The 23,555-nt window shown below is 43.4% G+C and overlaps 1 protein-coding gene across 1 annotated transcript in view; it reads left to right on the top strand.

Moving 5' to 3' along the window:
- Positions 1-23,555, top strand: part of npr2 (natriuretic peptide receptor 2) — a 71,031-nt gene that overhangs the window by 34,522 nt on the left and 12,954 nt on the right. Inside the window, exons 8-15 of the mRNA XM_034096166.1 lie at positions 1,774-1,894; positions 4,071-4,145; positions 5,017-5,094; positions 9,502-9,606; positions 11,530-11,601; positions 12,453-12,612; positions 12,720-12,875; positions 15,173-15,341. Coding sequence (XP_033952057.1) covers positions 1,774-1,894; positions 4,071-4,145; positions 5,017-5,094; positions 9,502-9,606; positions 11,530-11,601; positions 12,453-12,612; positions 12,720-12,875; positions 15,173-15,341 — 936 coding nt within the window. The remainder of the gene's footprint in view (positions 1-1,773; positions 1,895-4,070; positions 4,146-5,016; positions 5,095-9,501; positions 9,607-11,529; positions 11,602-12,452; positions 12,613-12,719; positions 12,876-15,172; positions 15,342-23,555) is intronic.

Raw genomic sequence — 23,555 nt, 5'->3', positions numbered from 1 at the left:
GGATGTTGGAGCGTCTCTGTTGTTTTAATGCAGGGGCTGGTCCAGCAGAGATATTCACACGTGGGACTTCTGAAACAATAGGCCCAGTGTAAAGCCCCACACTTCGCCCCTCTGGCTGCCAGAGGTCTCTAAACGAGGCTCCTTAAATAGAAAATAACCTTTTTTCTTTGGGTGATGGTGCGGTTAAATGGTGTTTCCTGCTCTCAAAACGGCCGCATATAGGCATCACCTGGAGTATTTGTAGACACAGATAAGCATCAGGAGCCCTTTTGAGTTCCTGGAATGACTAACTACGCAGTTTGAAGGAAGAGGTCAACAAGAAAAAAAGGAGACACTTTTGGGGCCAACTTTAAGGAAAGGGTAAAACGCGGTGATATGCAAACGCAGCAATAATTTCCTGCTGCCATCTGGAAGTGTTTTACACCTTTTAGATTGGCTTGGAATGTATGGCCTCTGCTCGTTTTTCACAAGTGTTTCAAACTGAAAATGAAATTCCTCCTCCCTCACACGAAAAAAAGAACTTGCTATCCAGACGGTGCTAATAGTACGAGTGTTTTTCTGTAAATCATTAGGTATCCAGAGACAGCAGCTCCTTTGAGATTTGCCCCAGATGTGTTGATCCGCTCGGATGCCATTTCCTCCTCGCTGGTGCTCGTCGCGTGCCAGTCAGACTGATAATAAACACACATAAATAACCGTTTCTATAACAGCTGACGTGAAAAGGACTGTTTCTGGTTAGGCTGTGCAGACACTTGGAGGTTGTTTATCGTTGTGGAGCAGCCATGCATGTTGAAATTATTTAAATTTGAGCTAAGACAATAATGCTTTATCATATTTACTCGTCCAGTTACTTAAAATGTATCAGTTTTAAGGAGCCATCATTTTTTTCACTTGAGCTAGGAGTTATCTATTTACTAGCTTTAGTACTGAGATAAGGTCAGAACATCTGAGTGAGTTTGAAAAATAGGGTGGGAGTAAGAAAGTCTTCATCATAGTCTTCATCATAGTAACCGTTTTTCTTACAAGAATGAGTCATCAGAGGTAGAGGAAGAAACAGAGACCCTCTCAGCATGGCATTCAATCAACATATCATTTTAAATCGCAAATAGTGAATACAAGATTAAAAAAAAACTGTGGAAAATGATAATTTGCCATTTATTGAGACTTGGGCTGCATTTCTATTTACTTAAAGCCTCTGATTTTTACATCTGTTTATTTCATTCCAGTGTTGGTGTTTAATACCGTGTAATGTTGTTGCATATGTTCCAAAGAAAGAGCCCTTTGTCCACCAGGACTATTCAAAACAATAACCTCAAAAAGTAATTTTCCATTTCAAAGTTGAATAAGTAGAACATACGGCCCAGGGAAGTTACAATCTAATAAAATGCAAACAAACAAGCCCAAACACAGAATAAGAAAACGCTGACGTGAAGAATCTGCCATCAGATCTGAGAGCGCTATCTCGGGAAATACCACCAGAAAGATGGAGAAACTGCGGCTTTCTACTCTTTGTTTAAGGTTGATTTGCAAATCCATGTTGTTTTAAATCCCATACCTTCATAATAAAACCCTCGAGTCAAAAGACCACCTCGCCTCTGAAGGGTTTGTAAGAATGTAAAAGACTTCATTGTGCAGAAGGTTGAGATTCAAGCCTCCGAATTCACAACCCTGTGGTAAAAACATCATCTCACAAACCCAATCCACTTTATTGTTCCTCTGTTCTTTGTGCTCGTGTCCTTGTTGATTTCACCACCTGGTTTCCTTCTCTTGCAGGAAACTGAAGCTGGAGAAAGAGCTGGCTGGAATGCTGTGGAGGATTCGGTGGGAGGACCTTCAGTTCGAGAGCCCCAATAAATACTACAAACGGGCGGGCAGTCGCCTCACCCTCTCACAGGTACTTCATCTTCTCAGACATCACTGTAGGTACAGATTAATGTTCCTGCACTGTCAGATACATTTATTAGAAAATGTGCAGGTGAGGTAAACAAGCGCTCTGTGGCTTTAGATTTAAAAACACCCCCATGATCTCATATTACAACTGGCAGCGCCGAACATCTATTCATAATTCGGAGCTTTATATCCCCGAATACTCCGACAGTGTTGCTGGCTCGGCCTCCAGTGTGTGATTAACACGTTGTAGTTCTTCTGGCATCTTACACTGCCATGTCTGCAAGTGGGATAGACTGAACACTGTGCCACAGCTTTCATTCATACAGGACCGATTGTGCAATTCGTCCTCGTAACTATAGTTGAACGACTCCAAAAAACGATAAATACGACGTTGGGGAGTATAAGAGAAAGGCGCGCGTTATGAAACGGTCACAGTTTTAAACACAGGATAATGATATACGTTTGAAAAAAGCCATCGGTTAAGTATAGGAAAATATATTGGTTAGGGTTGAGTTAAGTGCATTGCATTTTTAACTTGTACCCAAGGTAATAAAAAGGAAACGTGTTGACATCTGGTTTCGGATAAGACATATGGCGACCATTTGAATGTTATCCGGTGATTCACTTGTTGTTGTTGGTGTTTCATCTGATGTGGCTCAGACTTCTACACGACCTATACGATCATCACTCTCATGGTTGATTGAGAAAAAAGTGGAAACAACATTGTTTTATACGTTCTGTTTTGCACGAGCAAAAGTAACTCTACGTTCACGAAACACAACTACAACTTCTTTATGTTCAGACAACAACACTTGTGGTTACGTTTAGGTTATTACCAAGGTTTGGTTTAAAAATGATTTCAAGTTTGCAGTAAAAGTGAGATTCATTCAACACAAAGAAAACAACATGTTGGTTTCCGGCAGGTTGCCAACCCTAGTCTCCTGGGGTTAAACACAACACTTCTCATCTTCCATCGATTTCCGTGTGCCCTTTATTGCAATTCAAATATTGCTATTTTCTCTCTCTGTGTACTATTCAGAACCACATACAGTATATCTGTCTGATTACCACCTAACAAATGTGAATTTAAACGCTTGAGAACATTTTATCAGAGGGCCTGGGATAAAAGTCAAGTATCTGTTTGACCAGTTCATCCCCCCCAACCTATTCCTTATGCTCCTTTACGTCTGGACACTACATTAACCTGATGCTCTCATCCAAAGCTACTTACAATATGTGCAATCAACCATGGAGATACCAATTGCAGAACAGCAAGAATACTGCAAGTAAATTACCATAAAATAAGCCAAAGTGGGTTTCCCCCCCCCCCCCCCAATGTGCCTCACAATAAAGGTAAACAAGGGTCCTAATCGTCTGGTGTGAAGACGCCTATACAGTCATATTTTGGGGAGGGTGGTCTGGATTATCAGTTTGAAAAACGCTAATGTTGACGTATTGGAAGTGTTTACACACTGTGTGCTGTGCATTAAAATGCTCTTTGTGGTTGTTCTTAGAAGAAGCGAAGCCTCAGCCCTGAGAGAGTCCAAGTCTCTTTGTCAGTTCACACATTCCTGAGAACTTTCCCGGTGGTTTATTGAAGGTGGCTGGGTTTTGCGGCGGCATATTAAATGATTGTTAAAATAAGCCCTTGTCTGGCCCCGTCCCATACACATGTAATACCTCATCACGCTCTCCGAGTATCACTTTCTGTTGTCTGAGGGCTAATGCATCTCCTCGGGGTTATGTTTCGTCTCCACACGTGCAAGCGCTCATGAGAAGCACATGCACACACCTTTTTCATTAGCGGTTTTCCTTTCCATGCAATTCCTGGGATAATGTGCATGTGGAAAACACAAGCCTTTTCCAGACCAATGTATTTTCCAGCGTGCCATATGTTGCCAACATTTGCATTCTATACAAAATGTGTACTTTACTGTGCTGGCGGTGTGTGTGCTTGATTTCTATTCACTCTGTGTGCACTGCAGACATTAGCCCAAGGACTCGAGTTGGGGGTATAAAAACTGAAAGCACTTTATGTTCTTGAATTGGCAATTTCATTTATTTCGGATAAGGATATCAGCGGGCAACCCCTCTCTATGAAGCAATAAATTACCCATATTTAAATCCTCTTTTCTCTAATCTTAACGAACTGACTTATCTTTTCCTTTCCACCTTCTCAGAGAGGCTCCAGCTACGGCTCCCTGATAACTGCCCATGGAAAATATCAGCTATTTGCAAAAACGGGCTATTTTAAGGTAAGGCTTAGTGAGTTCTGACATTTTCAACTCCTGCGCACTCCTTCCCCTCCCACACATGTGCACACTCGCAGAGAAAAGCCGGAGCGCTGGAGGAGAGGGAAAGACAGAGTGTGGGCGAGTTTAGGTAGTTGGTTTTAATGTGAGCTGCAGAATACGTCAATTTCTTCTTCTCTATTTTTTTTTCTTGCTACTCTTTCCCGCCTCCTAGTCTGGACATGGCCATCAACTTGTTGCCGCCGTTAATTGATCCGCTTAAGACGGAAGGAGGTGTGAGGAAATGTGACAAAAAGATCCTGAATAATGAGACGTCTTTGTGTACGGCTGCATGACGCTGGGTTTTTATTTAAATAGTGATGTTATGCTTCAGCTTGAGCGCCTCATGGATCATTCGAGTCACTGATATGCTTCTCAAATTATGATTAAGTCTGACACCGAAACTCAAACACAGACAGCCTCAACAAAACACCGGAAAATAACTCCCGAAATAAAGTGTTTATTTTTGTTTGGCTGTCAGAAGCCAAATGTATCTGCTTCCAAACATACGCCCATCATCTTCTCCTTACTGTTATTGGATAATATCAAAGAATAAAGCTCACATGGACTCACGCATGATGTATATACTGTAGTTGCTACAGCAGCGCTTTCCTGTCTCTGAGATACCTCGCTTTCCTTCTTCCTGATCCTCACATATCAAAGGGACATATACATGTACGATTGAGCAGCCGCAGACTAAAATAGGCCCAGAATGCACCTGAAGGCTGAACTGCAAAATGCTGCTCCTTTCTCTCAACGCTGCTTTGTTTCCTCTACATTGTCCTTGTCATCTGGGTGTTGTTTTATTTTCATTGCTCTCTTTTTGTGCACACAGGGGAACCTGGTGGCCATCAAGCATGTGAACAAGAAGAGGATAGAGCTGACAAGACAAGTTTTACTGGAACTCAAACATGTAAGTGTCCATTAAATGTGCAATTGTAGGTTTTGTTCGTATGTAGCCAAAAAGCAGTGTTTCTGAAAGCATTGCCAACTGTACAACATAAAGGACTCTATCCTGGATTCGTAAACGTAACAAATATGCAGAAAAAGATAAACTTGCAATGAAGTATTTATTTATTCCTGCCAAGTATATTGAGCACTGTAAATCAGGGGTGTCAAACTCAAGGCCCGCGGGCCAAATCCGGCCCGCGACTTCATTTAATGTGGCCCCGCAAGAGCTTTCAAAGAATATAATACGTTTATTATACGGTTACATGCAGGGCCGCCTTAAGGCACGGGCTGACCAGGGGCCTACGGAAATTGGGGGCCTATCATGAACCAATAAAACAAATATATATATTTTTTATTTCGGATGTTTTAAAACATTTTTATATACAGTAAACAAAGTCTTGGCTTTCAGAATATGAAACTTTTATTTCCAAAATCACACGATAAATACATTTTTGAAGCTTGTAAAGGGAAGAAGACAGCTCTCCCTTGCCACTCTGCTGTTCTGCTGTTCCCCTCCCTCCGCTGACATTATGAATGTAAGGTGTATAGTAATCATAGATAACACGGCACGGTCCGTTACAGTTTGTTTTCATCTGGTTTCAAATAAACAAAGTCTTGGCTTTCAGAATATTAAACTTGTTTCGGCAAATTCAGATGATAAATACAGCTTTGAAGCTTACGGCATAATTACAAGCGGAGAACGGAGGAACTTGACGTCACAGCAGGCATAACAACAGCCGGTGTTTCTCGTGAGTGTTTTCCACGGGAAACAAACACAATACACACAAATGCAAAAATACACAAACACACACACGTATACACACACACTCGCGAGCTTCCCCCAGACCAGTAATCCAAACGAAAATATCTTCCCTCCGCTAATCAATCAGATCGATGGATTCCAGAGATGACTCCGTAACAGTCAGTGGGCACCACTTAACAGCCAATCAGAATGAGAATATGTTTCACATGTGACTTATTCAAATTGCGACTGATTGAGTGACAGATGAAGGTTGTTTAGGAGAAAATGTCGGAGAAGAAAAACTGTGAGAGTGGCGCTCGGAAAAGGAAATTGTTGAGGGAAAAGGAGTTTCGAGACAAGCAGCTACAAAACATGCCGAAGCTTCCAGGTTATTTTAAACCTGTAGGCCAGGATGAGGAGGAAGAACAGATGAGTTCTGTACCGAGCGGCAGCGGTGCCGGCCACGGGGCCTAGGAGCCAAGTATGCCATCTGGTTCTGATAGCGATGGAGTGGCGGGAGAGGAAAAACAGACAGGAAGGACATTATCTGTTGGAGGAGATGGAGAAGACAACGAGGACTTGCTACGTGGAGGGGAGCCAACGGCAACCGGACAAATACATGAGGGAGGCCCGATACGTCACTCATCTGGAGGAGAGGACCAGGCGCTCAGAGCAGAGTGGAGAAGTGCGATCACAGAGCCTGCCGAGGCTATACATGACTTTGATTTGTTGTTTAAATAGGGGGCCTACAAAAGGGCCTGATGGCAGGTTAAGGCGGGCTTGGTTACATGCCACTTTACAGAAGCAGGTTGCCCATAAACTACATGTCCCACAATGCATCTCGTTTTGTGACATGCGCACTGAAGAGACTTGCAATTATTTGAGCTGGACTTCTGCTTTCAGACGTAGTTAGTTATTACCCTATCCGATAATAATCCAATTCAGAGGCAATAATGTAATATAATACATTATTTTATATATATATTTATATAGTTACAACTGGCCCTTTGAGTGCAACCATAATGCTAATGTCGCCCGCGATGAAATTGAGTTTGACGCCCCTGCTGTAAATCATCTGCAGTGAGTCCAAAATGCAGCGGCAAGGCTCTTATCCAATCCCATCTTTAGTATCCCCTCCCTGGATTCCCATTACAGTTCAATATCAAATTCCCTCATTAGGAATTCAATCCATTGGCTCCACTGTATATTTCTGACCTTCTGAACACACATTGGCACATTAATATGACCAATAAAAGTTCCTCTGACAGTTTCTAAGTCTTGATTTGCTTACACTTTTATTACCTAAACTATTCATAATCCATGACCTCTGTATTTTCGAAAATATTTAAAAAAGTGAAATACTTAAGTCAAACTCTTGCGTATTTTGGTGGGTAATGGTACTGTGTCTGTACTGCTCACATTTCCTAGACTCTTTTATTTAAAAGAAAGAAGTGTTTATATTGTCCTCGGTGTTAGACTTGCGCGGCTCGGGGGTGAATTGTGATATTTCTATTTCAACAAGTTGTTTAGCAAACCATTCACATGGACATCGAACAACCATGAATTGACTTCATTGTGCTCAGTGCAGGGAAAAGCGTTTAAACACTCCACCTGCTTTGCAACAAACGCTACCGAAAAGGCCTCTAATAAAGCTGCCTTTGTTATTTCTCCGGACTTGTGGCAGTAAGTGGCTCCCGGGCTATTTTTAGCATGTTCAAGCAGCACCACACAGGATGTTAAGTGTTCAAGACCTAACATACTTAAAGGCAGACTTCACATGCATAATAAACATGTGTACGCGTTTTCTGGCATTTGTGAAACGCATTTTTCTCACATGCCTCCTTGTGAACGGGAAAGTAACCCTAACCCAAGTCAATTAAGGTAAATGGGGCAGCATTTAATGACAGACAACTTTATCAAAACATCAGTTTATAAACTTTGGCACAACTCGTGTTTCACTAAAACATTAACACTTAAAAAGTTCTACTTCGATAAACAGTGATCGTGCAGATTGGCAAGCGTGAGGCTGTTTATTTTAATTCTTAAAAACTAGTTTGTGACCGTTTTTTGAAATTATGTTTTGAAAGATATTTTGCAGCCAACATTTCAATCAATGAAGACTTTTCTCACATTCTTGGGAACATTTGTTCTCTGTTGAATCGGAAAGACGTACAAGGAATTTGACGAGGTGTCATACAAATAAAAAGCAAAAAATTTAAAAAAAAGAACACAGATAGCGATTAAGAACGCTGTAATACAAATAGTAAGATAGCAATACAATAAATCAGTAATTTACATTGAAATAGAATGCAATACATTTTAAATTTAAAATATGTGCAGTAAGCAATATTGTCCACATTGACATGGAGTCTATGATGCTGCATCAGAAGGTTAGGGGTGGAGAAACTGATGTAACACTGGGTGAGTGATTGATAAACAAACGGTCGCACTTGGGTGAAGCGTTGCCCCTCTTAAGCATCAACAGCAACAACAAGCTCCCTTTAGCTGGGATTTATTTTGTACGAGACAGCGATAAGGAAGCAGACAGGGGGAAATGTTAGTGGTCTGGTGATGGAAACACAGTGTGGCACTGGTAAGCCCATAACTCGGAAATTACATGGGTGCTCATGAACCAGATTTGTGGCCGTCTCTTCACTTTTTTACAGCTCTTGCTTCCTTATTTTGCGTATGAACGGCAGCCCGCTGGTGGAGAGCCGTTTGGGCTCCCTGGACGCCTCTGTGGCCTCTCGGTCAGTAGGCAGCACTCACGGGGTGGTAGGGGGGCCGCTGTGCTGTCTGAGCTAGCAGATTCTCAGACGCCCCAAGGGCCTGATCGGCTGTCAAACCTCAGCTCATGAAAAAGCCAACCAGATGGGGGAAGAGACGGGGCCTGCCAGTGGAAACTTAACCACTTGTCTTCCAGCTCCCTCTCCTCCTCCTCCTCCCCCCATGTGGTGGTTCGACTCCCCCTCCCCACCGGTGTGCAGCAGGGGAAATTATATAGGCCAAAGGGTAGGCTAACATCTCAGAAGCCGTGAAACAGGAGCGACTAACTCCCTGCTTCAGGTGCAAACGCGGCTGTCACTCAGTGTGCTCAAAGAGAAGTACACTGTTGGAACTGTTGAACACCTTTTTTGTAGTTAATGCTGGCTACTTTTAATTGCTCTTGCATATGACTGTTGTGTTCCCCTAATCACCTCACTGCAGAAACCTCTGTTTTTGTAGAGAAACCGGTGTGATTATTTTCCATGTCGAGCAGTTGTACACGTTCTGCTCCGCTCTGATATCCCTGCTCCGTACATCCTCTCGACACCTCAACCTTCTTTTTTTTTTCATCATCCTTCGCACACAGGCTCATTCATAAACCTCCAAGGGCAATTTATGCACATGCACATGTTTCAACAAGGGTGCCCTGAGCAGGAATGCGTCTCAACACGTCGAGAAAGGACACCGTGCCAAACGAGCCGACTGCAAATAGACTATTTTGAAGAACTGCTGGCAGCGTTATTCTTAAAAAACGTCGTATATAAATGAACCGTCAGTCTGCTGTTTCCATGGGGTTTGGGAATGTGATGTTTGGAAAGAGTTGCACTCACAGTTGCAGTGTGTTTGTGTGGTTATTTTCAGATGAGAGACGTTCAGTTCAACCATCTAACCAGGTTCATCGGAGCCTGCATCGACCCTCCCAACATCTGCATCGTCACCGAATACTGTCCCAGAGGCAGCCTGCAGGTAACACCCCCCCTCGTACACCCTTACACATACACCCATCAATTGTGAACGGACGAACTGTTCCTGAGATGTTATGATTTATATCCCTGTGCAAAGAAATCTTTCTCAAAGTGTTTTCATTAATTATATTTCTCTCTATTTTTAAGAACATTTAAAATATATTAAACATTGAAAAAGTGACGAGGACGACAGTGATCCCAGGGTACTGATGCCCATGCCAGTGAGGCATTATGTTATTAAGTATGGATCATTTGCAGAAAGCTCTGGAACAGAAATCAGAACATTGGGTAAATTATTTTGTTGATATATAAAATGTTTTTTACTTGAGGGATTTTGAAATCTTGGTAGCAAAAAACTGTCAAAAGTCATTGAAAAAACAGTTTTTGGTTGCTTACTGCTTTTACATTCATTGTTATGGGGAGAAGGTTTATCTCCAATACATATACGAGCAGATTTTTTGACATTCCGTCTTTGCCTGGAGACATATTGTGGTCCAGAATGCAACCTCTTTAAGTGTGAAGGTCACATATTGAGTAACAAAACAATAACTAAATAGTTCTTGTAACAGGAAGTGAATCCGGGTGGACCCTAGTGCCCTTAACTGCAGCCAACAGGGACTTCTAACAAACACACTTACATTTCTATTGACCATAACTGTGCTGTACTTCGTTAACATTCAAGCATCTCTTGTTCCTTAACCATTATACCCGGAAATGATTGACCTAGACTCCTAGATATGACGTACAGGACCAACCCTGACGTCTGTTTATCTCCTTTAAGGACACAGGCTGCTTGAGCCATAATGTTATTGTTCCCATTCTGTGACCGGTCAACACTAGGTCACAGATGGTCTTTGTTGTGGGTGCACTGGGACACTTCCTTCTTTGTTGTTTGAGGACTCCAAGGTATGACATCCTCGAGGCCATAAGTGACAGACGCAGGTAACTCAGTGTGCCCAACTGGTTAAACTATCTTATCAAAACATGTTGATGACTCTGTGAAACCAGTTAAATGGGCTAACGAGAGAGAGGCGGTCCAGAATTGACGTGGCAACCACCCGTGCAGTCTCACCGTGACTGTGTGACTTGTGATGTGACTCCTCCGGCCGTAACTCCAAATAAACCTCCAGTGTTTGACATCAAAGCTCCTGCTCTACCGTGTCGCTGCACAGAAGTTTCCACTACAATACCCACATTTAATTTAGGATCCTTTGTCCGGTGAGAGTGGTTCTACCTAGAAACAAACTGAGATTGCTTAGGGATCAATACATAGTACACACAGTACATTAAAGTGTTGCTTTAATAATCGCTGAATAAACATTTTCTAAAATAACCTAAGTAACTTTCCTTGTTGCAGCATCAGGAGTATAAACCTTTCTAGCATAAACAATCTTGTCAATTTGCTATTCCTGGCAGTGTTTGAACCAAGTGTTGCAATGAGCTTTCCAACACGGGTCTATTTGGTCTACACAGAGCTTACAGTACGAGGACAGCTCACCTCATGTTAATTATTTTGCCTTTTTTATTCTTTTTATTCCCATAAGAAGTGCATGATGCCTTAAATGAACTTGTTGTTGGCCAGCACTCTGAGTTCCCCACATGCCAGTGGCCTCTTTAAATGGACGAGCTGGAAACAGTAGGAAACTCAGCCATGGTCTTCATCACTCGCACTCAGACACTCCTGATAGCTGAAACTGATGTGATGTGGCTGGATGTCAAAGCTGGACCCAGATTCCAGTAAACGTCCTGCAGGGGAAAGTGTTTGACCCTGGGGACGGACAATAATATACTGTACAGTATCTGGACTGAAGGTGGTTCTGGACTTAGTGCCAAAATAAAATCCCTCCTGCCGACAAGCTCTTGTATTTTTTATTTTGTGTCTGTAAAACATTATTTATCGTTGTTTTTTATTTTGTTTTCCCAGGACATTTTGGAGAATGAGAGCATCAACCTGGACTGGATGTTCCGCTACTCTCTGATCAATGACATAGTGAAGGTATGTGACGCTCACTTAGAAAGCTAAGAACAAATGAAAGACAGAGATCCAATCCAAAACAATCGAATATATGAAAGCCCTGAGATGCAAGTGAGAAGAAAATATATAAAATGTATCCTGGTAAAACGTATCTTTAGTCAAAATCAATTTAGATCAGTCTTAGAAAATGGATCACCAGAGTATTTGTTCCATTTTTGTTTGTAGTGCTTCCTCAGATGTTTTTAATATAAATTGTTTGCAAAAAGGTCAATTTTCAATATTAAATTAGATGATTTTGGTCTTTGAGACACACACAAAAATGCCTCTCTTGCCATCATGTCACATGGAAAGTTTGTGAAACTGTACAAATAAAAGATTTAGAAGGTCCAACAGGCACAAAAAACAGTTTATATTGCTTTTATACCGTGCAAAGAAGGACAGAAACATATTCATACACGTAGCTTAAACTGTCCTTCCAGCCTAATGAAACTAATCATGGATTTAAATCAGAAGATTATTTTTTAATCTGTCCTCACAAAGAGGCTTCTGTCAGAATCCACTTGGATGGATTGGATATTGAACTGCATGCATGACGGAGCTCTCCGGCTACATTTCTCCACACAGATAACTCTGCGGAGAAGAGGGATGTTTGACTCACCGTTTCCACAACATATTGAACACAAGCACATTCAGTACCCTCAGTCCCTTTCCCAAAGGAATTAGCATTTGACAGAAATTCCCCTGACACAAGAAAACCTTCAGCATACATCCATTTGTCAGGGTGTATTATTTCCATATGTCTGGATTTGTGTGTTATGTGTGATCTGCTGTGGAGGAAAACAAAAAAATGCTTGACTTCTTCTCTCTACCAGGGAATGAACTATCTCCACAACAGCTACATTAGCTGCCATGGAAATCTGAAGTCATCTAATTGCGTGGTGGACAGTCGATTTGTTTTGAAAATCACGGATTATGGCTTGGCCAGCTTCCGCTCGTCCTGCGAAAACGATGACACGCACGCACTCTATGCAAGTAAGTGGAGTTCATGAATACGGTGGCAGCATTAAAAGTTATTATCCTCTCAGTAAAACATCAGCCGTCAGACATTTTATGAGTTCTTCTGCTTTTTGGTTTCCCAGAGAAGATGTGGACCGCTCCCGAGCTACTCATATACGACCGCCATCCTCCTGAAGGCACTCAGAAGGGGGATGTGTACAGCTTTGGCATCATACTGCAGGAAATAGCCCTGAGGAACGGACCGTTCTATGTGGAGGGCATGGACCTCAGCCCCAAAGGTAAACAGAGTGTCTTTTATAGGCCTCACCGAGGTCAGCTGACCACTCAAGCATGCAGCAAACAAACATGTAAACACAAAAAAAGGCATTTAAACAGATAAATCTGTTTTTTGTGTCGGTAAATCATAAACAAAACCATATATTGGTTACGTTATGTAGCTTGAAACTACTCTGAGAAGTGAACAGACTCACTCAATAGGAAGTTCATTCATTGGCTTCTCCCTGACATTTCAATGGGGACCCTGGTAAGGTCAGACTACTTTATCGCAGCCCTGCAGCTCCGCACACAAACACAGAACACATGCTGTCCAGATGTCAAAGGCAGGTGGAGTCACAAAAACAACAGTTTCATAGCTGGGTCAAGAAAATGTGACATATACCAAAACAAAGCACACAAAAGAGACTTAAAAGAGAAAATAAGATTTGTCCTGTATTTTAGCGAGGAAGCTGCCAATGAGACAAACTAAATAAAGGAATAAAAACCAGTAAAACACATCAGGTAGCTGAAGGCAACAGCATCAACAGCAGCAAGTCAGCCAAGTCGACAGATTTCAGAAAGAAAAGATTTAAGTTTAAAATCCTACATTTACTAGAAAGTATATCTTAAAGCATTAACGTTGATGTTCTCTGACATTAAAGTATGTAATTAACGATACATAAAGAAAAATAGGACTTCCACCACTTTGCATGGTTCGATAAACCTCATCAAAGTTAAGATGCTGCCGCTTGCAATGCATTACTCCTGCAGTGGATTACTTTGCAATCACAGTGTGAAATCAAGAAATACTCATGATTAAGGCAAAGAATTGTTAACCATACTATCGTGAACATTTCGAATTCGAAGAGACATATTGTCATGAATCGGCGCCTGTGGGTTGATCCGAAGTTGCAAAGTGTTTTATTCTGAAATGTACGACTTTTTTTGCTACATTACATACACTTTAAGTTGAGCCTAAAAAACATCAGAAAAGGGAAGAAATTGGTTCAAAGTAGCTCATAGCTAGAAGGCTAACAGTAGCCTCAATATGACATCATTATTGTGAAAAAGATACCAGCAGCTTTCCTGAGAGATCTTGCTTTGCAGTAGCTTTCTCTCACAGGAAAAACACATTGCTGTTATCTTCTTAAATTACCCAAGTCTAAAAAAATCAGAGCTTAATCACTGCTGACACTTCTGCTCGCCGGCTTGCTGCACACATGTTGCGGTTTGACCGGTTTCTTCACCCGCATCTACTTTTACCTCCACTGCTGTTTCTTCTTAGCGACGGCATGAAAAGCTTAACCTAGAAAGCAATTTGAGATCAGGAGTTCAACCGTTACGCATCCAGAGTGGAAGTCTGAAACTCTCCCGAGGCGCTTCCTCCCTGTGCAGATTTTGATGAGCCTTTTATTCAATGGCACGCTCAATGCTGATTGTACAAGTGCCTGAAAGTCATTAACACGCTGAGGGTGTGCAGCGCCGGCCTGCACCTGTTCTCCAGTGGCAGAGCGTCATTCTGTGCTTAAAGAAAATGACTTCAAAACTGAAAGGAGAGAATGTGGAAGACTCATTTTAGGAAGGAAGTCTCTTATGAAATGTTTGATTGATATAATTGACTCATCACAGAGGAGAAATATGAAAGTCTGAATATATTAAGACTCATCAAGCAGGAATAGCACATTCACGGCAATACAGAACTTTCAAATGAATATCAATATTCCTGAGATTCTAGGTTTAAGAAGTTAGTGATCAGCAGCTGCGGAGATTAATTACCCCACGTTTACAAAAGAGACAATAAAACGTAATCATCTCAATTTAAACGTTTGTAAAAGACACCCGTTTTTGTTTTCCATCGCTTCCAAGAAGTTTAAACGTGTGACTTTATACTCAACTCACAAACTTTGCAGATGAAAATAAATTAAAAGGCTCTTTCGGCATCCGTACATTGAAATGATATTGTCTCATTTCACATGTGGCACGGGCATTCGGAGTAATTATATAGAGATATCCAATATTGTTGCTTATGTGGGTTATACAGAGCCATGAGTATTAATTGTTTCATAACCAGTAAATAACTCTCTGTACTTTCTTTAAATAAGCAGGTATGGTCGAATGAAACATTCAAAATCACCATAGATATGTGGATTCATTGTTAAGCCACTAAAAAAAGGCGTCTCCGAATTCATGACTGAAGGTTGTTTGAATATCAGTTGTTTGAGTTGTATTGTCCACCCCCACATACAAAAGTACAGTTAGTATGCATTTCCACAGCATGAATGACATGTGAGATGATGGCCGCCTGCCCTCTCATTCACAGAAATCGTCCAGAAGGTGAGGAACGGTCAGAAGCCGTACTTTCGGCCGACGACGGACAACAAGTGCCACTCTGAGGAGCTGACCACCCTGATGCAGGGCTGCTGGGCCGAAGACCCCGCGGAGAGGTCAGACTTCGGCTACATCAAGATCTACATGGCCAAACTCAACAAGTAAGAGCCACATTTCACATTTTTAAATTACCCAGTCTCATGTGAAAGAGTCTGATCACGCATATTACCTAAAACCACCTCAGGGATCAAGACATACTGTGTGGTAAGTAAGACCACATATGGCGCATTTCCACTGCAGCGGGTAGCCCCGTTTAAGCATCCTTAATCGTCCTCAAGCGGCCAGGCCAGTTTTTGGTGGCCTTTCCATATAGCGTAGCACCGGCTAGCGGGTACTTTTTCCCTCTTTTTCCAGCCCCATAAAATCGTGGTTCTATCAGGCCAGGGCTGAACTAGTGACGTCAACACTCTCGACTGCTGATTGGTCAGAGAGAATCGTCACAAGATCGCGCGCGAGATCATCCCTAGCGTCGCATATATATCTAGAAGCAAGCTTGCAGCATTTTTATACACAGCATTTTTTGACGTTCCCACATCTCATTGGGGATGATAAAATCCAGCGGGAGCTCGACGGGAACAACTCAAAATGTGAAAGTGTTCCAGGATGTCTCTGCACAGATGCCCCGCCTACACTGCGTTGCTACCCCAGGTCCTAAACTGTGATGGAAATGCGCCACGGCCTCGGACGGCCAGCGAGGCAGCCCGAGGCCTGAGCGAGGATGCTTAGGGACGCTTAAACGGGGCTACCCCGCTGCAGTGGAAATGTGCCAATAGACCATAGGGAAGGCCATAAGACTGTTAAACACCTGAACTAAGAACATCCATAACATTCACCTGTTATGGCACTACTTCTATTCTATTTTATTGTATTTACTTGCACTATTTTATCTGTTTTATTGTGTTGCATTGTTTGAGGAGCCTGGGACCTAAGATTTCCATCGATCGACATAACACTGTAGCTATGTACGAATGACAATAAAAGCCTTGAATCTTGAAACATTTTGGGGTACATTGTCCATTGTTGTGAGTGAACCCGTGATCAATTGAACGTTTCCTACACCATCCTTTCTTTTCAAAGCGGAGATGATTTGACAAATTCAATTCGATGGAGGTTGCTCTTTCTCAGACTATTAGTTTCTCCCCTGCCGACTCAACATGGGAACACCGTGTTGAAAACCTGAAGTCTCCCTCGCTGCCGTGCGAGCCGATACGTTGAAGAGACTCGAGCAGACAAACAGGAAAAGGAATCATGTTCTGGGAATCACCCGGACAATTTTAGATAAAAGGCTGTCTGTGATTCCTGACAGCAAGGGCTCCGAGCTGCCTTCCCATCTCTGACGGTGTGTTTGTCTAGGAAAGTGTGAGTCAATGGTTCTGGTATTGTTTTCATTGATCCCATGAATTATTCATATGCATATTTCGGTTAGGAGTTTTTCTGTTGATACAGGAAGAGAAGCACAATAGTTTTCCCTCGAGCAGGCCAGCTCTGTCAGAAAGAGTTACTTTATGAAGCATCACTGCTGAAAGTGACACACACATATAACACACATTTCAATTATAGCGTATAAAAGGATTGGCTAATTGTCTAAAAAGTCAGCCAATGCAAAAGTTAAACATGCCAGCAGGGGTCGACTCATGGTTGGAAAAACAAGTCTGATTGTCTTGAAGTCTATGAGAAAATGACCCTACTTCTCACTTGATTAATTACCTAATTTATGGTTTTACAGGATCGTTAATTTCAAATCTTCTTCGAGAGGTTAATCCTGTAAATAGAGTGCCTGAGTCAGCATGTTTGCACATCTCGAAGTCATTGGGTTATGGAATAAGGCCTGTGTTTTACTCAAGCGTAAGAGATTTCGCATTTTGTTAAAGTAAAATTAAGTTAAATTGTGCATAAACTTAGGACATCTGGAACATTTCAATTTGATGTACCAATGCAGCCATACAATATAATTAAATATACTGAATGTGTGTCTGTGACATTTCCTTAATATGTAGGATTCCACACACGATGTAGGAAAAAGAGTAAATGTTTTCAAGGTGTTATAGGGTATATTTAAGGTGTTTGTATCAGGATTGCGGAGATGGATTTTCTTGCTGCCAGAGGTTATAATGTTCTGCAAGCAGAAGGTGGACCTTTCTGTTCATTGAGTTGTGACGTGCAGATCAAAACACTGATCATGCTGTGTGGGATCCAGCTTAGCTTTGGATATATAACTGTTACAGCCGGGCTCATAGGCTGCAACAAAGAACCCCAAACCTAACTCCAACCCCAACTCTCCAAAGCCTACAGGGACAAAACATAAATACACGAACAGGACCACCAAAACTCTGCCACAAAAACTCATTGTGGGATATTCAGCATGAACTTGAAGATTTAAATTCTACTCATTGCTGAAGAAGAGACTGTTATAGCGCAATCAACTGCCAAAGCAACTAAGTTGACACTCTTACCTAACCAAGTTAGCTATGGTGGCTACGTTTGTTAGCTTGTTAGCTAGTAAGTTCAAGTCCAGCTTTAGAATAGAATAGAACTGGGAGGGATGAAACCCTCTTTAATGGTCACACATGCAGAGCACACAGCACACACAGTGAAATGTGGCCTCTGCATTTAACCCATCCTAGTACCAGGAGTCTAGTACTAGGAGTATGTTATTCCATGTATGATCAGATATTGTCCAGATATCTAAATACAGATATTCACAATGATGCTTCCAGTGTGTTTTTTATGTCTGCTGACATTTGAAATTATTATTATTATAATGGTGAAGGGCCCTTTACGATAAGCACAGATAATACTCAGTGCTATTAAAAGCAGCGATCTATGTGCTTAAACAAATTCTCTATCAAAGTGAAGACTTCAGCGCCTTTGTTGTTTTTCGTCAAAGCTATTAACATCACCTTGTTTTTGGCGAGTTCAAGGCCACTCTGACGTCAGACGTTTTAGAGTCGGATGCCAAAGACAATTACATTCATGAGCTCGGCATTTGTGAGACAAATCTGTGAGACTACAGCTGCGCTGCTTTGTGCAATACGGTATTGTAATGTCTTTAAACCTTGAACCTCAAGAAATAACAGTATTCACAGGAATGTGATGGGGAGGATAAATACAAATGTTTGCATTAAAAGGTCGCTGATCTCAGATGATTCATGGATGTGAATAGGTTTTACATTTAAATGTTATCTGTGCCAATATGCTTAATCTCTGGAAAGTAACCTTGGATAAAGCCAGATTTAATAACGTTTTGCCATGGTTTTAGAAATAAAATATTCTATAAATTAGGCTATAAAAGATATTAAAACAAACCCCATATGTATAAATAAAGATATGCGTCAATCTGGAAAGTTTGGTGCATGTAAGTGCTACTGCAATAGAAAAAATGTAATTAAATATTAAAGATGCTCTGGTTTCAAAATGCAAATGAAGAAAGCTAAAGACACAGATAGTAACATAACAACCTAAATACTAGTCTGAAAAAGTACATGTTATGGAAGCAAACCAAACCAAACTCTCTGTTTTTGCCTGTAGTGTCTCTCCTTAAGATGCTAAGATCCACAGCAGCTGTACAAAACTATAGGTTACTTACGTAACCCCAGTCTCAGAGTAACATGAAGTGAGATGTCTCACTATGGGATGTGCCTCATCGCGGAGCAAACAGAAGCATCAATCTCATTACGCCAATCCTGATTGGCTGGTGATCTTGACGTCAGCGTCAGGAAATCACCCCCTATAAGTAGTTTGCGCTACGTCGAATGCGTCATTCAAAATAAGCACCTCTTCTCGCTTCACCATAGCAAGGAGGACCGTCTGGTGAGACATCTCACTTCATGTTACTCTTAGGACTGGGGTTACGTAAGTAACCTATAGTTCTCATTCATAACACTCCGTTCGATGTCTCACTATGGGATATTGTAGCTCCCGTATTGCCAGACGAGCTTATCTCGAAATTCAGCAAACCAACCAGAACTTAACAGGTGGAGTCCCGACTCAACAAGGTGCCCAGCACTGCTCGGGCCACGCTTGGAGCGGAGACGTCTAGCCTGTAAAAGCGGACAAAAGTGAGCGGCGAGGACCAGCTCGCCGCTGCACAGATGTCTTGGATGGAAACACCCTTGAACAAAGCCCAGGATGTAGCCAGGCCCCGAGTCGAGTGAGCCTGCAGACCCGAAGGTGCTTGCAAATTCTGACTCGTATAGGCCAAAGCAATTACCTCCACAATCCAGTGGGAGAGCCGTTGCTTAGTAACGGGCTTGCCCTTCTGAGGGTTAGCCCAGGACACAAAGAGTTGGTCATTAAGACGAAGCTCCTTTGATCTGTCCATATAGGTGCGTAAAGCACGGACTGGACACAACAGATCCTGCTGCTGCTCCCCGGAGGAAACCAGCGGCGGAGGAAATGCCTCAATGTCAATCGGGGTACACGAACCAACCACCTTTGGTATAAAGGCAGGGTTGGGCTTCAACAACACTCTCGTTTGCCCTGGGGCGAACTGAGTGCATGAAGGATGTACAGATAGCGCATGAATGTCACTGACTCGCTTGGCGGATGCCAGGGCCAGTAACAGCACTGTCTTGAGTGACAGGTGCTTCATGTCAGCTTCTTCAAGGGGTTCAAATGGGGTTAGAGTGAGCCCATTTAAAACCACTGCCAAGTCCCATAAGGGAGACCTAGAAACAGGGAGGAGCCACCGACACTGCGCAAGCGCATGACGGTGGTGCTTTCACAGACCCGTCTATTATCCGCCTTTTGAGAGAGGCCGTAGCTGCTCTCAGAAGGGGAACAGTTGACGGACTGTTTATTGTTTTTATTGTTTTTCTTTAAAAAAAATTGAGCTGCGCCTTTGGCCTGAAGCCTGGATGCGTCAGCGGAAAATGGTTTATGCGAGAAACAACAACAATATTGTGACATGTGTTTTTGCGGACTTGAGGATGGTGTTGAGGCATCTCTCGAGGCAGCGGGAACACATCTAGAGCTGGGGAACCGTGGACTTCCAGCTCTGTCACAGAGGGGAGAAGGGGGGGCTCTCAGGCCGCCGCTTCTTCTTCCTCGACTGCTGGCCGAAATTCACCTGGGCTGCAGCCGGAACCGGAGATTTTCTAGGCTGCGACCTCTGCTGTTTCGGTACTTTGAACCGAGCAGGGTTCGAGGCAGCTTGGGCGAAGGACTGCCGCTGTGAAGGCAGTGGCTGGATCCTTCGAGGGAGACAGAGGTGGAGGGCCTCGTCCTCCTTCTTTTTCGACTCGCATCTCCTCTGCATGGAGGCGAGAGCGGAGCCGAAGATCCCCTCGGGATGGGCATGTCTAGCACATCCTCCTTTCCCCGACAGATCCTCGCAGAGCTCCGCTTGGTATGCAGTTAGCAGCGAGGAAACGTTCAAAGCCCTGGCGGACAACGCTGCGAGTCGGTAGGACTGTTCAGTCATGGTCGACTGGAATCGGTCCGCCTTAGCTGGCAGCGTGGGGTTCCTGCTTGGTGACGGGACCAGCCTCGGTAGGAGGTGGGCTTCCACCAGCGGTTCCATAGGCGGTATGCGGAGCAGGCCGAGCCACTCCATACCGTCACAGTCTAGGGAGGAGGCGCCCTGGATTGGGGCCTTGTTGCTAAAGGGACGGTCTCTCCACGAGACCGACACCTCATCCAACATCTCCGGGAAGACCGGAAGGAGCTGCCTCTTTGTCCTCGTTGCTTGGGGGAAATGTTTCCCCTCGTAACGGGACCTGGAGGTCTCCTTGGCCATTTCGGGCCACGGGATGTCTAGTCTGGATGTGGCACGCTGACACACGGCCTGCAGGTCCATGCTCAGACAGGGCGAAGCTGGTGTGCTATCGCCCGGGAGAGCAGCCATCGCTCCCGGCTTTGCAGCCTGAGCCGATGACACGAAGATATCGTCTTCTTGCTCATCCGAATCAGACAGGAGGAACTCAGAGGTATCCTCTTCGTCCTCCATATAATCCAATTCCAGGACATCCTCCGCGGGTGAAACCATGGTGAGGTCCAGCCGGGAGCCCCAGCTTGGTAAAGCGTGGGACTCCGTTCCCGCGTCTCTTGCCGCCACCGGCTCCCAGCCTGACACGGTGCGGGACTCCGGTTCTGCAGCTGCCGCTGTTGATGAGCCCCAGACCAACACAGTGCGGGGCTCAATCTCTGTGGCGGACGCCCCCGCGTCTTGATTGCCAGCCGGCAAATCAACGGACATGAGGGGATCCTGTCCCGACAAGCTAGTTTGGCGTGCTAACCGTCGGCGGAGGCTCTTTACGGTGAAGCGGGCACAATGCCCGCACGAGCCGGGGTTGTCAATAGCCTCCTGGGCGTGTTCCAGCCCGAGGCAGGACGAGCAGACCTGGTGTGAGTCTGTGCCTGATATTTTCAACCCGCAGCCGCAGAGCCGAGCCTCCGAGTTCCTGACTCCTCTGGTGTGAGGGAGAGAGGCGTCCATCTTGTTCGCCGCGTGGCGTGGAGAGAACCTGCTCGTAACAGGTATCCGAAAAAGAAAAAAAAAGCGGTGTAGATATTTTTTCTCAAAGAATATTAACTGGTGTGTTAATATTTTTTTAATCTTTTCCTCCTCTGTGAGAGAAAAATAAAAAACGTCCTCGCTACCGTGGTGTCGGTAGTGAGGGAAAGCAAGTTAGCAACAGTTGTGTTGTTAGCTTGAAAAAATCAAAACCTTACCTTAATTTCCGAGGAAAGAAACGGTGAGGTCGATTATAATACTAACTGGTGTGTTAGCATTACAGTAGCAGTCTTCTTGCGAAGCAGAGGAGTAGCCGGCGAGCGCCGTCGACCGAAAGTTAGCTTTGGGTTCAGTCTGTGGACTGTTAAGCTAGCCCGGCTACCATCCAGATGTGCTCTGAAGCGAGAAGAGGTGTTTGAATGACGCATGCGTCGTGGCGCAAGCTACTTATAGGGGGTGGATTCCCTGACGCTGACGTCAAGATCACCGGCCAATCAGGATTGGCGTAATGAGATTGATGCTTCTGTTTGCTCCGCGATGAGGCGCATCCCATATTGAGACATCGAACGGAGTGTTATGAATGAAAACTCGAAATGCACGTGTTGATTTGTTGGAATCTGAAGGCAGGTGGTTTGGAAGTCTCTCTTTAACAGATGTGTGTGTGTTTCCTGTAGCCCGGCCTCTCCCCCGTTAGCTCGCTGTGTTAATGCAGGATGAGCCAGTGATGTATGGCTTTCCATCTGCAGTCGTTGGAGTAGAGAGCCCTGTGTGTGATTGACGGCCTCAGAAGCACTCAAGGATGCTCTTGACAGCCGAGCACTAAGCCCCTCCTCCTGTTGACGTCCCCTTCGCCACTGAGGGCCTATTGCTGTGTTTGCCGGTTATTTTCATTAGGTAAATGCATGTTGTTGACATGACGTGATGGATGGGCTATTATTTCTGGTGTTTGAGCTCTGGCTTGAAGGACGCGGTAACAAGAGGATAAACTGAAGCTTTAACCCACACAGGGAGCGTCAGAATAACTGACCTCTCCCTGAGCACATCAAATCTCCCACTGTACATGGTCCGGGGAATGAGTCCTGAAACCTGAAAATGAGTTAGCATCCGGTTCCCTCATCTAAATCATTGGTTTTTTGAACTTGCGGTTAACAAAACCTGAAGAGATTTGTTACGTTTTGTGCTACGACATGATATAGCCTACGTCAGTAAAGGAAACATCTTGTTGCTTTTTGTCGAGGGAACCCTTGGGATTCTATCTTTCAGGGTGGGGCTTTTAAAATGTTGCTTTTACGTATCATAATTATGTTTCTTTTAAAAGTCTCAGACATCAGTGCAGAGATTTAAACTTCCTGAATGTTAAGCCTCTTTGTAAACAAGAAAGCACTCAGAGAACACTTCCCTCTGCCAAGACCCGCAGTGTTCTGCATTTGTTTTATCAATAGTAGTACATGTTTTTACACTGTAGCTTTTAATCAGCACCTGGATCCAGATCTGTGTGATGACAGCCATGATGCTATAAAAAATGAAATCCTGGAAATTACAGCTTTGCACGAATAACTAAGTCGTATGAACTATTGTTATAGTTTTAAAATATATATTTTAAATAGCTGTCATAACAGTCCTATTTCTATTTTGTTTTGCTACGTATTATTCTCTCTTATTTCTTCTGTGTCTTTGTATGCACCACCACATATACTAAAGCAAATTCTTAGTATGTGTAAACCTACTTGGTAATAAAACCAAAAACATTCTGATTCTTTTTTTAAATATGATTTAATCAGGCTCTCCTGGTGAAATCACATTTTACTGGATCACTCAGATTTCATGTGTGGAAATCTAATGTATTTTAGTAGCAATTGCA

The sequence above is a fragment of the Pseudochaenichthys georgianus genome, chromosome 12, assembly GCF_902827115.2.
Source record: "Pseudochaenichthys georgianus chromosome 12, fPseGeo1.2, whole genome shotgun sequence".
Taxonomy (NCBI): Eukaryota; Metazoa; Chordata; class Actinopteri; order Perciformes; family Channichthyidae; genus Pseudochaenichthys; species Pseudochaenichthys georgianus.
The sequence above is the reverse complement of the archived record's forward strand: the minus strand, read 5'-3'. Positions and strand labels throughout refer to the sequence as shown.